The following is a 12,554-nucleotide window of genomic DNA, read 5'->3' on the forward strand; positions in this document are numbered from 1 at the left end:
ATGCCGGGTGGGGCTGGGGTGGTTTGGGGGATCATGAGTCCCTTGCACAACACCTGGCACATCAGCTGCCCAGCAAAGGTACTGTCAGGATGAAGAAAACTTGGAGTTGTCTTTGAAGTATAGACGTGGGTGGCACGAAGGGGTATCTGCAGTGGGGAACGGCCTGTGCAAATGCCTGGTGGCCTGCTGTGTACTGGAGGTGCGAAGGGCAGTGCAGACTTTGGAGTTGCTTGGACAGAGGCTGAAGAAGCTGGCAGGGCAGGTCCTGATGGCTTTGTAAGCCAGGCCAAGGCCTGGGCTTATTTCGCTGATACTGGGAACCAGGGGAGGTGGAGTGGGAAGCAGACTGGGGAGGCAGGATCAGCTTGGCCCAGGGGCAAGGGAAGGAGAGGGGTACCCCTGCTTGGGTGGCTTGGAGAGGCTGATCTACAGAGACAGAAGCTTCAGCTTTGTGGGCTGTGCCCCCCTTGCCGGCTGGGCCCTGGCGCCAGTTCAGCTTATTGGCAGACAGGGCTCCCCCTTCAGGCAGCGCTGAGTCAGCGTCTGAAAGGTAGTTCCCAGGGCCCATGTTTTGGGGCCAAAGGCCATGCTGCCCATGCTCCTCCTCCAAGCAGGTCATTGGCCAGGGCATGGACAATTAGGGCTGACTGGAGACTAGGATTTCTAGTCTACCCACCCTAGCCCACCAGCAGTGACTCAGGCAGTCCTTTCTGCTGTCTGACCATGTACCATCTCACTTTGGCCTGCCTTATTCCCAGAGGTGCCAAGACACTGTAGTTATCAATACTTTGGTTTTATTTTAAAACAGTGAAAATAAAAATAAATATCTTTGAAGAATAAGAATACTAGAGTGGGGTGGGAGAGTAGGGATGGAGACCCGGGGTGTCCTGGCTTCAGTGATCTTGGGTGGGGGTGCCAGGGTCCTGGGATCTGCAGGCTCTGCTCCTCCCAGGCCAGGCCCAGCCCCATACCCTCTGGGAGGTCTAGGGGCTCCACTAGCCTCGCCTGCCCGCGGCTCCCAGGCTGGGCGCTGTGTCAGCAGAACCCACGCCTGGATTAAAGCCCTGGCGCCTGCCTGTACCCTGGGGCTCTGTCGCGTGGGGCTAGGGACACAGCCACACTGGGGGCTCTTCCGCCAGCCACCCTTGGCCTCAGTGATGACCCATGTCCTCCATGCCCACACGGCCCCAGACGCCCAGCACAAAGCTCTCAATGTCACACTCATTGGCACCACGCACGATGCGGAAGTGGCCCCTCTCACCCCAGGCCGGGCCCCACGAGTTGGCTGCAGTCTGGAAACAAGGAGGGGTATTGAGGAGCAGAATTCAAATGGGACAAGGGGAAGAAGGGGTTGGAGAAAGGAGAGGTACCCTCACCCAGTATTTGAGCGTCCTTCCATCAGGCAGCGTCTCCTCTCCCCACCTGTGAGCAGAACAAGAGAAGGGGGGGGGGCACTGAGTCCACCTGCTCTCAGGAGCTCCAAGCCCCGGGGTCTTCCGCACCCCAGGCCCTTTGGAAATTTGTCTACATCTTTAGGACTTGAGCAAGTCTCTGTCCCTCTCTGCACCTCCCTTGCTCTCCACACCTGTTAAGTCTGTGTAGCCAAGCCCAGCATGGGGGATAGGCACTAGGGAAGAAGGGGACAGGGTGAGCAGGAGAGGAAGGAACTTGGGCCTGCGTCCTCCAGGGACCCACATCATAGGGACCAGCTCTGTGGGACTTCACATCTGCCTGCCCCACCTTAGTTGGGAAGCCAGGGAGGGTTGGGTGACAAAGACCAGATAGAAGAGACTCAGAGAATATGGGTAACTTAGAGGCCCCAAACCCCCACTGCAAAGCACATTTCATTGAAATCAATAATTGACTTCTCAGATGGGGAAATGGAGGCTTGGGGAAATGGAGATCACTCAGTAAAGCAGAGTTGGGACAGGAGCTGAGATGGGAAGAGGTTCAGCAATTCTTAGATCTTTATTGGTATTTTACTTTTCCCCCAATGTATAAGGAAGGAATAGTTCCTAGAAAACCTTCAAAGGTACCAGGCATGGTGGCTAACACCTGTAATCCTAGCACTTGGGAGGCTGAGGCCAGGGGATTGCCGGAGATCACAGGTTCAAGACAAGGTCTGATCAAGATCAAGACCCCTGTCTCTAAAAAATACCCAGGCATTGTGGCAGGCACCTGTAGTCCCAGTTACTTGGGAGTCTGAGCCAAGAGAATCACTTAAGCCCAAGAGTTTAAGGTTGCTGTGAGCTGTGATGCCATGACATTCTACCAAGGGCAACAAAGTGAGACTCAGTCTCAAAAACAAAAAAGGAAAAAAGAAAACCTTCAAAGGCTTCCAACCCTTCTTGTGACCCAGGGCAAGTCCTTTTTCTAAGTCTCGCCTCCCTTCTTTTGGAAAAGGGAAAAGCAGTCCTGGCTTTCCAGAGTGTGAGGATTCCAAGCAGCTCCCAAAGCTCCCAGTACAAGCAGTTCCTAAACCCCTCTGCCACCGGAGCCCCTTACCCTGTGATCTTGACCGAGTGAGTTCCATGCCGGCGGTATCCCTCTGGCCTCTGGAGGCTCACAGGTGTGTGGCTGTAGATGCCACTCTGGTACAGGAAGAAGTCCTCGTGCACCTCCATGAGGGCTGTGGGCAGATACCAAAGTAGGGCCTGCTCAGCCTGCTAGTGCTAAGGCCTGCATCTGTCCATGTGCACCCAAACACCAAGGCCTCTCTGTACCCTGAATCTGAGTCCCCCCTTCAGGTGCTGCCTGCAGCAAAAGGGTACATGGTTTCCCACTTCCACCCCACTGGACTTACAGCTTAATGCTGGGCAGACCATTTGTGCTGCTGTACCTAATCTCAAGTGGGTACAAACTTCTGGAATCAGGGTGCAGGAAGAGGGGCACTCACCTTGCACAGGGCCATTCTCCATCAGCTCCTTCATGATCTCCTTCTCCTTGAGGGTAGGAGGTAGGCAGAGAGCATTTCTTGGGGTGAGACGCTGGCTTTTAGCTAACATCCCAACCTGCCTGTTTCTGCCCCCTCACCAAAGTGCCAACTTACATTGGAACCAAGTCGGTAGGCAGGAGTAACCTGGTAGATGTCATTGGCTTGAACTTGGTTATTGGGGCAACGGGCAGTAGCCTGGCGCTTGCCCCGACCCATGGGTCGACTGTGCATCATACATAGGGGAGCAGGGCCAGCCTTGTCTCGCTCCTGGCCCGAGAATGGATAGCAGTGGTCAGATACCACCCTGGAGAGGCAGCAAGACGGAGGTAGGGTGACATAGTGCAGATTGGCCTTGGGCCCTGCTCACATGGTATCTTGCCCTCCTCCCTGCCCATAAACCTGCTGCATACCCTCGACGACGCAGGAACCACCAGGCACCATCAAGACGCCCACCATGGCAGCCCTGCTGGTGATGGGTGTCACAAGACAGTAGGTTCTGGGGTGACAGGACAGGTGTCATGTGTCCCAGGGAATGGATCGACACACGATCTGAAGCCACGGCTAATTGAGGGGAGGCAGAGAGATTATCTGAGGCCTCAGGCCTCCTTTCCTACTGTGACAGCCCCACCCTGGGACATAGCTGCCCCACCCTGGGACACAGCTGCCCCACCCCGGGACATACCTGCTGTGGAAAAGGCCCAGGAGCCTGCACAGTTACCCTGGTCAAGAGGCTCATGGATCAGGTTGGGCCACTTCTCCGAGGCTTCAAAGGCTGTGGGAAGGACCTCCCCTGGGCTCAGCACTGTCTACAAGACAAAGGTCATCCTGCTTGCCCTGGTCTGTCCCACTGGGGCTTTTTGGCACTGGAGAACCACCAAGAGTCCAGAGCCTTATACAGTTTGATCTTGAGCCCTCAGGCTGCTGCTGTGGGATTCCAGTTACCTCCAACTTCAACTCCTGTGGAAGTACCGGGGACCATTTATTGCCTCCCAAGTATCAGGGTGGCTGGTCCTGTTTGACAGGTGAGGCAGCCAAGGCCAGGAGCAGGGAAGTGGCCAGGCCAGGGTCACTCGGTTTCCATTCTCAACCCCTGCCTCTTTCCTCTGCACCTTCCGATCGGCCACACCCTTCTTGCTACCAGGGCCTTGAGGGAAGAAGCAGTAGGATCTCGTGACCAGGCAGGCTGCCAAGGCAAGCAGCAGAAAATAGCCAAAGGCCCAGGGGAGTAAGGACAGGACAGGGTCTGGTCACTGCAAGGTCTGGTCACCCCTGCCTCCCTGAAGTCTCTGTAGGGAAGACCCCTCCTGCCAGTCCCTGCTGGCCACTGATGGACAGAGTCTCCAGTGTGTGCCCCAGGATACAGTTTGAGTCAGTTCCCATTTCCCCCCCGAGGGTCCCCCTTTGGAGGAGGGAGAAACCCTCTCTTCCCTCCGGGTTCACTGAGTCTGAATTCATTTCCGAGAATTGCTGCCCTCTGGCCAGAGCTGGAGGAGTGTCCATCCCTCTCTTCCCAAAATACCAAGGTGACCTCCTGGCCCTTTGGGCCCTAATCCAGCTGTACTAGGACCAACAGCATTTTTCCCAGGCTGAGGAGGCCAAGAGGGGCTGATGGGGAGGGCGGACCACAAAACTCAGAATCTGAGCATCAATGCTTCCTGATATAGGCAGGAAACAGGCCCAGAGAAAGGGAGTCACTTGCCCAGGGACACACAGCCTATTGGTAAAGGATAGGACCAGGCCCTTGGAGGAGCCAGAGTCCTTGAGGTCCTAAACCATGGGTAGAGGGTGGGATTGCAGGCAAGGATGGACTTACATAAATCTCATTCATGTTCATGACAGAGGAAGATGGGCGGATGGTGCCCAGGCGATAGCGAATGCCCTCATCCAGGGTCATGCCCCAGAAAGCACTGTGGTTCCCAGCCCGCCACCTGAAGGAAAGGGGACAAAGGGAGTCACAGATCTGCCAAGTCTGGGAGTCCTGGGGGCATGGACGTGTGGGTGGGAGAGATGCACAGTGGCTGAGTATACAGAGATAATATCTAAGTGTGAGTGTGCCTGGCCCAATGGGCATCTCTGGCATAACATATGTGTCCCTTGCATGCATGCCCCCGGAAGCATTTCCAGGACCTCTCACCCGTAGTTGCCCTGGTTGATGGTGTTGATCATGTCTGGGTCCACTAGGCATGGCTCCTGGTCACACTCCCACTGCCCTTTCTCCTGGCAGGTGCTGGCAAGAAAATGAGGATAAGAAAAGGTAGGTGGGCACCTGGCCTCTGAAGGAATGCAGCCCCAGGGGTCAGCTTGAGCCTGGGACTCTTTTCCAGTGACTACAGGAGAACCCCTAAGTGATCCCGTCCAGCCTGGTGGCTTTGAATGTCAACTTCAAGTTCACAATACTCAAGTTTCTATCTACTGCCCAAATCTTTCCCTGAACTCTGGTGTAAAGCATCTTGGTACTACTCAACATCACCACTGGGCAACAGATCAAACTTGACACAGCCCAAACCCAATTCCTGATCTCCCATACCTGCTCCCCTAAAGTCCCCAGAAAATGGCAACTCCATCCTCCCCGGAGTTCAGGCCAAACAGTCACCCTTGACTTTCTCTCACATACTGATCCAATTTATCAGCAAATCCTGTGGATCTATCTTAAAAGCACACCCAGGATTCAGACCACTCATTCTCTCTTGCAGCTGCCACAGGGTCACCTCTCACTGTTTGCCTCGCATCTGCCCTGCACCATCCTGCCCTCCCCCCAGTATATTTTTAACGCAGCCGCTAAAGCTAAGTCGTATCATGTCATCCCTCTACCCAAAGCCCTCCACTGGCTTCACAGAGTAAGAACTAAAGTTCTTACAGTGGCAACAAGGCTCTGCCTTGTCCATGCTCCTGTCCCCTCTCTGCCACCTTCATCCTCCTAATCCTGGTTTCAAAGGCCCAGCTGGGCCAGCCCCTAATGTCCCACCAACATCCTCCTGCCCCAGAGCCTTTGAGCTGCTCTTCCTCCCTTATCCCCCTGGCTCACCCTCATCTCTTCCAAGTCTGTATTCACATGTTACCTTCTCAGGAAGCCCCTTCTGGCCACCCTATCTTAAAATTCAACATCTTCTATACTTCTTATCCCAATTCTCTGTTGTATTTTTTCCCTTAGCATGTCATGCTATATATTTAGTTTATATATTCCCTTAGCATGACATGCTATATATTTAGTTGTTTATACCTGTTTATATCTCATAGACTGGTAGTATCTGGTATCTTCAGTGCCTAGGAAAATAAAACCTAGCACATAGTAGGTACCAAATAAATCATTGTTGAATAAATGAATGACTGAGGCAGTATAGCAATGTGACTAAGCCTGGATGCTGGAATCCAAATTCTGGGTCCCAGTCCTTACCCGCTAGTCATGTGACCTTAGGAAAATTATTTAAACTCTCAGTCCCTCAATCTCCTTGTCAAGAAAATGAGGATAATAATAGGGCTGGACATGGTGGCTCCTGCCTTTAATCCTGGGAGGATGGCTTGAGGCCAGGAACTAGAGACTTGCCTGAGCAAGAGCGAGACACCATCTCTACAAAAAAATAGAAAAATTAACCGGGTGTTGTGGCGGGCACCTGTAGTCCCAGCTACTCAGGAGGCTGAGGCAAGAGGATCACTTGAGCCCTGGAGTTGGAGGGGTTGCTGTGTGTGATGATGCCACTGCACTTTAGCCCAAGTGACAGATTGAGACTCTGTCTCAAAAAAAAAAAAAAAAAAAAATCCACCTTCCAGGGATTAAATGCAGCCTTGTAAAGCATTTAGCATAGGGCCTGGCCTATTATAAGTGCTCAGAAATTATATCTATTATTACTGTTCTCATTACAGAAACCCCAGAGCCCCCTTCCCTGAGCTTCAGACTCATATTCAATTGCGCCCCCCCATGTCTCTGCTCATGTGAAAAGCACCTCAAACTCATAATAGCCAAAACCACCTTCCCCCAGCCTGCTCCTCCCCTGACATCCTCACCTCAGAAAATATTACCCAGGCTGGGCACAGTGGTTCACACCTGTAATTCTAGCACTCTGGGAGGTTGAAGCAGGTGGATTGCCTGATCTCACAAGTTTAAGACTAGCCTGAGCCAGAGGAAGACCTTGTCTCTTAAAAAAAAAAAAAAAGCCGGGCATTGTGGCTGGTGGCTGTAGCCCCAAGTAGGGAGACTAAGGCAAGAGAATTGCTCGAGGTCAGGAGTTTGAGCTTGCTGTGAGCTATGATAGCACAGCACACTACCAAGGACAACAAAGTGAGACTCTGTCTCAAAAAAAAAAGAAAAAGAAAATGGCACCTAATTGTTCAAATCAGAGCACCAGATGGTCTGCAGTGTCCCCCCTATGTCCTCCACCAGCGGGGCCCAGGGATAGCACATTAGGAATCCGCCAGCCTTTGCTCCTCCACTGCCCCCTCATCACCTCTCACCTGGACCATGGCAATGGCTTCCTAATTAAGCCTCCTGCCCTCAACCAAAAATCCACTCATTACCCACTTCAAAGCCAGAGAGATCTTTAGACAATGCAAATCAGCTCATGTGCTCTGTAAGTGGCTTCTCATGACATTTAGAACAAAATACAAAATCCTCTGCATGATTTAAGAGATCCTTTTCCCCCATCCCCGCTCCAGCTGAGATGAAGTGGGCCTCGCCTCCCAACCTTCCACAACCTGCTCCCACGCCTAGGACAGGGCCTCTGGGCCTCCCTTCCGTCCATCTCCCTGGTACCAGCATAAATGTCCCTCCCTCAGAGTGGCCTTCCCTCCACCTCCCCACTCTAAACTAGGACCGAGTTGTGCTTTTTCACCCTGTATTGTTTTTCCATGTCCTTCCCACAGTAGCCTAGAAACTCCAGGAGAACAAGGACTGTGCTCTGTCTGCATCTCCCAGGCCCCGCACAGTGCCTGTCACACTTGGGTCTTTAATAAATAGGTGCGGGCCAAAGGGTTGAATTCTGTGAATTCTATGATGTTTTACAAGCTCGTAACTGCTATTACGAGATGCTAAACTGCCTCCTTCCAAGCCGGCCCTGAGGCTCCCGCCTCCGATGTTGCCTTTTAAGGAGCCTCAGGGGGAACCAAGACTAGTATGGCTGGGCTCTGCCACCCCAGGAGCAGCGGGGGAGGGGAGGCCCTCCAGCCCTTCCTTTCCCCTCTGCACACTCTAAGCGGCTTGGAGCAGCAGCTTTCCAAGCATCCCTGAGAGCTCATACATCCTGGAGGGCAGCAGACAGGCCTGACCCCCCACTCAGGCATCAGCAGCCACGTGCATGGAGCACAGCCACCCAGAGCTATCCTAAGGGGAGAACAGTGCACTGGTCAGCCCTCTCCTGCCACCTCCTCCTTTGCCCCAAGGGCTGCCCGCACAGGTCTAGACAGGGCTGATGACAGCAGGTCCCAACATTCCAGAAGGGGCCTGAGAGGCCAGGGACAGGAGTGGGAGAGAGTTTTAACCCCTCAGCATCCAGAGGTGCCCTTACCAGCCCTGTGAAATCAGGCAGGCACGCTCCATCCTTCTGACTCCATCCTTCTGAACACACGCAGCGTGCACACGCCCACACTGCATGCACACACATGCTTTCACCCAGACACACGCCAAACGCAGCGTCCTCCCCTCACTGTGACCCGGGCACCCCTCACCCTAATGAGGCAATGGAAACAGCTTACACGCAATGCATTCCTAAAAGTTTCCTTCTCCCTGGGGCCTCTCAGTCTCAGGCAAAGAGGGAATAGGGGTGGAGTGGGTACAGGGCTGCCTCCTCCAAGTCGCAGGGTCCCATTTTTTCCATTATGGCATTTGAGGCTTCCTAGGCAGCTTTTCCCCACTTCCCATCTCACATTGAGTAGGGCGGGGATGGGGGAGGGACCCATGACCCTTTCCTCCTCCTGCCAGGAATGGTGGGGAGGGGTAGGAATGGGAGCAAGGGCCACATTCCAGGGAAGGCCCTGTTACAATCTGGCTGGCTGCCAGCTCAGCCCTCCCTGACCCTCATGGGCCCAGGGCAGCGGACGCTGCAAGTCAGAGGTTTCCTTCCTGGCGCCCCCCTTCTCTCCCTGACTCTGTACAGCAGGAACATTGGGAGGGGCAGCCCAGCCCAAGCCAGGAGGGGCGGAGACAACTCCCAGTTCCAGGGCGGCACCTGGGCCAGACAACCATGGCTGACCACTCCTGGGGAATGTTGTTGGAATGTTGTTATATAAATTGACATGGTCAGTGTTAACATCTCTATGTTACAGATGAGGAAACTGAGGCTGAAAGAAGGGAAAGGACTTCTACCCAGCAAATGAGTAACAGAGATAGGCTCGGAACCAAGTCTGTTGGCTGCAAGGCCCACAAGGCAAGCCCCCACTCACCAACGGTTACAGTTGTCCCAGTAGGTGCCCAAGACTGGATAGACGCGACCTCCATGCATACATCCTGGTGGGAGGGAAGTGAAGAGAAGTGGAACCAGGGCCATAGAGGATGGGCAGAGATGGCCAGGTCCTCAGAGTCAGGTACCTGAACCCTCCCCAGGTCATCTCAGTTTCTCTCTTTCTCTCACACACACATACACACTCAAGACACACACACACACTCAAGACACACACACACACACACACACACACACCTGATACCAGCCCTCACTGAAACTAGAGCCAAACTATAACCTAAGACAATCTCCTGTAGGCTCACAGACCAACTGCTACTTGGGAGGTTCTTCAGTCACTCCAATTTGGATTCCTCTTGCTTAACCACATTACCAGCCACAACATTCCTGGGATCCTTTCAATGAGTTAGGGCTTAGAGATGGGGACGGGGGAGGAGTATAGGGAAACCAAGACACAGAGAAGGTAAGCCACTCCCCTAAGATAACACAGCACTCTGGGATGACAACTCAAGTGTTCAGTCTCCTGGCCCAAAGCCCCACAGAACTGTGGGTAGGAATTCAAATGACTCTCCTATCTGTAAGTGTGTGGAGAAGGATGGCAGTGAGGGCTGAAAGCAGAAACAACAGATATGACCCACAAGCCAGGTATGAGCAGTGTCTGAGGGGCACAGAATCTGAGCAAAGGTAGGAGAATGGCTCCTGACCAAGCACTGTATGCCTTATCAGGCGAGGGTGAGTCAGCAGGTGGGGCCACAGGACTGGGAGAAAGGGCGATGGCTGCCTTCTCCTGGGCCAACTTAGGTTGCCATACAAGGGTCTTCTCTCCTCCGGTCTCAATGGAGAGAGTCAAGTTAGGCTGCGACTTCCCAGAGGGGTGGGGAGTAAAGCAGGTTCTCTTTCCCAGATTCTACAAAGCCTCCCCTGGAAATGTCAATGCATCAGCCTTGCTCCTGAGCCTTGCTGAGTTTGGGGTTGACAAAGTGACCCGCGCTCCTGGTTATCTTGGTGCCCACCTTGGATGGGGGGAAAGGGGGGTGGAACGCCGAGGCAGAAGTCCCAGAAGTCAGGGCAGCAGTCGGAGACGGTGCGGTTGCAGAAGAGGTCACAGTAACAGGTGGCGCCCAGATAGGGCAGGGCGCAGTCGTCGGCACGGCCACGGCAGCACAGGTCTTGCTCCTGGCAGTACCGGCCGCCCGCGTCCCGGATGCCCCGCAGGTGCAGACCCGGAGCTAGCTCCCGGCGCCCCCGACCCCGCCGGGTACCCAGGGCCACCTGGCCAGCCAGCAGCAGCAACAGCAGCAGCCCCAGTGAACATCTCCACATGGTGCCTCCTGGGCCCGGGAGGGCAGAGGTCAGGGGTCAGAGGGAGTGGGCAGCAAGGACTCCCCGCACACCAGGGACAGGTCTCCCAGCTTCCTGGAGCTGTGAGTCTAAGGGAGTGAAGCAGGGTGGGAGACCTCAATTCGTGAGTCCTCAGGCAGGACACAGGCAGAGGAGCCAGAGTTTGCATGCCCTGGCTTGTAGGGGGAAGGGGACTGAGCAGAAATGGAGCTCTTCCCTGACCTGCCAAGGGACCTTCAAGGACAAGGGGGTTGTGGCATTCTTGGTGCACCCACCCCTGCCCACCCAGCACACATCCTTCCTGGATCCCTCTGCCCTCAGCAGCCTCTATTCCCGACCTGGGTCCTTGATGGTGCACTCATGTCTCCCCCTCTCTCCTGTCCTGTCCTTCTCTCTTCTGTTCCTCTGTGTCCCTCTGTCCCCTCACAGTCCCCCTCTGTCACCTGTCTTGGTCCCTCTCTGCCTGCCCGTCCTTCTGTCTACTCCTCTGTCTACATCTTCTGCCCTCTGAGCAGGGGAGCGTCCCTACCTGGTGAGGCTGTGGGCCGGGCCCCGGGTGCCCCACGCGCCTCCCACCTCCTGGCTGCGCGGCCACCGGACACTCAAAGTCAAGTGTGGAGCACAGGGCGGGACGCTTTTTGTACAGCCCCGCCCGCTGCACCGCCCCGCCCGCCGGGCGGCGAGAGGGAGGAGCCGCTGTTTCGCACCTGGAGTAGCTGCCCACTACTGAGGACCCGGACTGAGGGTGGGGGCCGGGAGGTGGGAACACGTGATGTCCTGGTCCTATGGTGGTGGAATCCGTTCCCAGAGAGGGAACTGAAGCAGAAAGGATTGTGGTCTGACACCGGGAAGGACTTCCCAATGGACCTCACCTTGAGCTGTGAGGCCCTGGTAGGGAAGGGGAGAAAGGGGGTAACCAAGCTCCGAGTTCTGGACAAGAGCTTAGGAAAGAATAGAGAAGGCGGGTGGGGGGCGAAATTCTCTAAGCTGCCTTCTGACCTCTCAGGAATAAAAACCCATCTTTACAGTGACCTCCAGGTTTGGGCCCACCTCCACCTCCAGCGGCTTAGCTCCCAGGAATGATCGGAATCTGCTGGAGGGTGGTTCAAGCCCCTGCCCATGTTCTGGGAGGCTCATCCCAGGACACTGCGGGGTGTGGTGTGGGGGCGGCCTCTGCACCCTCTGACCTCTGGAGAAGTCCGTCCTCCACAGTGAGCCCGGGTGTCTTGCTGAGCTCTGCCCCCTCTATCAAACCCAAGGGCATCCTGCTTGGCACCTGTCCTGCTCCACAGGCCCATAGGCAAAGGCCTGCCAGCTGGCGCCCCCTGCGGAGCCCCTCCTTCCTGCCCCAGGTATAAACCTTTCCCTTGCCCAGGCTGCCCTGTACCCCAAACAATGGGGCTTCTGTCTGCCAGGCCTGCCATCACCTTTTACCTCCCATTGCGCAATCCCCTCACTTTCAGCAGATTGGGCCCAGGCCAGAGGACTCTAGGAGCAGGGAGGATAAAAGAGCCAACACCTGGACAGACCCCTCATCCTCAGCCCTGAGCCTCACATGCCACCTGTGGGGAGGCACTGGGGACTCCCTTTGCCCTCTCACTACCCTTCCTGTACCCCTCCCCCAAACTAGGACCATCCTCAGGTGGCTAGCCCCTGGGCGAGGGGAGAAAGACAGGGACAACTGATACCCATGGCTGGGTTACCCTTGCCATGGGGCACCCGGCAATGAGTCACCAAGGGGGTCCTGCCCTGGTGGTGGGGTGGGGAGTAACATCCTGGGGCTTCAGCCTTGGCACTAACACACTCAGGAGCTGCCCATCTTCTGCCTACCTGGGACTTGGGAGGACTAAGCCTAGATGGAAACTGAGGCTCAGGAGAACACATTGGCCTGG

At 55.1% G+C, this 12,554-nt stretch overlaps 1 protein-coding gene across 3 annotated transcripts; it reads right to left on the minus strand.

Moving 5' to 3' along the window:
• Positions 1-777: 777 nt before the first annotated feature.
• TINAGL1 (tubulointerstitial nephritis antigen like 1) lies at positions 778-11,255 on the minus strand. 3 transcript variants are annotated; one of them, XM_023507467.1, is made up of 12 exons: positions 11,192-11,255; positions 10,335-10,751; positions 9,308-9,371; positions 5,070-5,162; positions 4,749-4,863; positions 3,618-3,741; positions 3,346-3,496; positions 3,050-3,239; positions 2,897-2,942; positions 2,506-2,629; positions 1,377-1,422; positions 778-1,292 (listed from the first exon to the last, which is right to left on the minus strand). In XM_023507467.1, the coding sequence occupies exons 2-12, from the start codon at positions 10,642-10,644 to the stop codon at positions 1,152-1,154; spliced, it is 1,404 nt and encodes a 467-aa protein (XP_023363235.1). In that variant the 5' UTR covers positions 10,645-10,751; positions 11,192-11,255; the 3' UTR covers positions 778-1,151. The 3 variants fall into 3 exon arrangements, with proteins under 3 accessions (XP_023363235.1, XP_003800796.1, XP_023363236.1); XM_003800748.3 differs by having other exon boundaries at positions 1,143-1,292; positions 10,335-10,652; positions 11,192-11,223; XM_023507468.1 differs by lacking the exons at positions 778-1,292; positions 1,377-1,422 and having other exon boundaries at positions 2,502-2,629.
• Positions 11,256-12,554: the final 1,299 nt, after the last annotated feature.

The sequence above is a fragment of the Otolemur garnettii genome, unplaced genomic scaffold, assembly GCF_000181295.1.
Source record: "Otolemur garnettii isolate 467f Iridium unplaced genomic scaffold, OtoGar3 scaffold00184, whole genome shotgun sequence".
Lineage (NCBI taxonomy): Eukaryota > Metazoa > Chordata > Mammalia > Primates > Galagidae > Otolemur > Otolemur garnettii.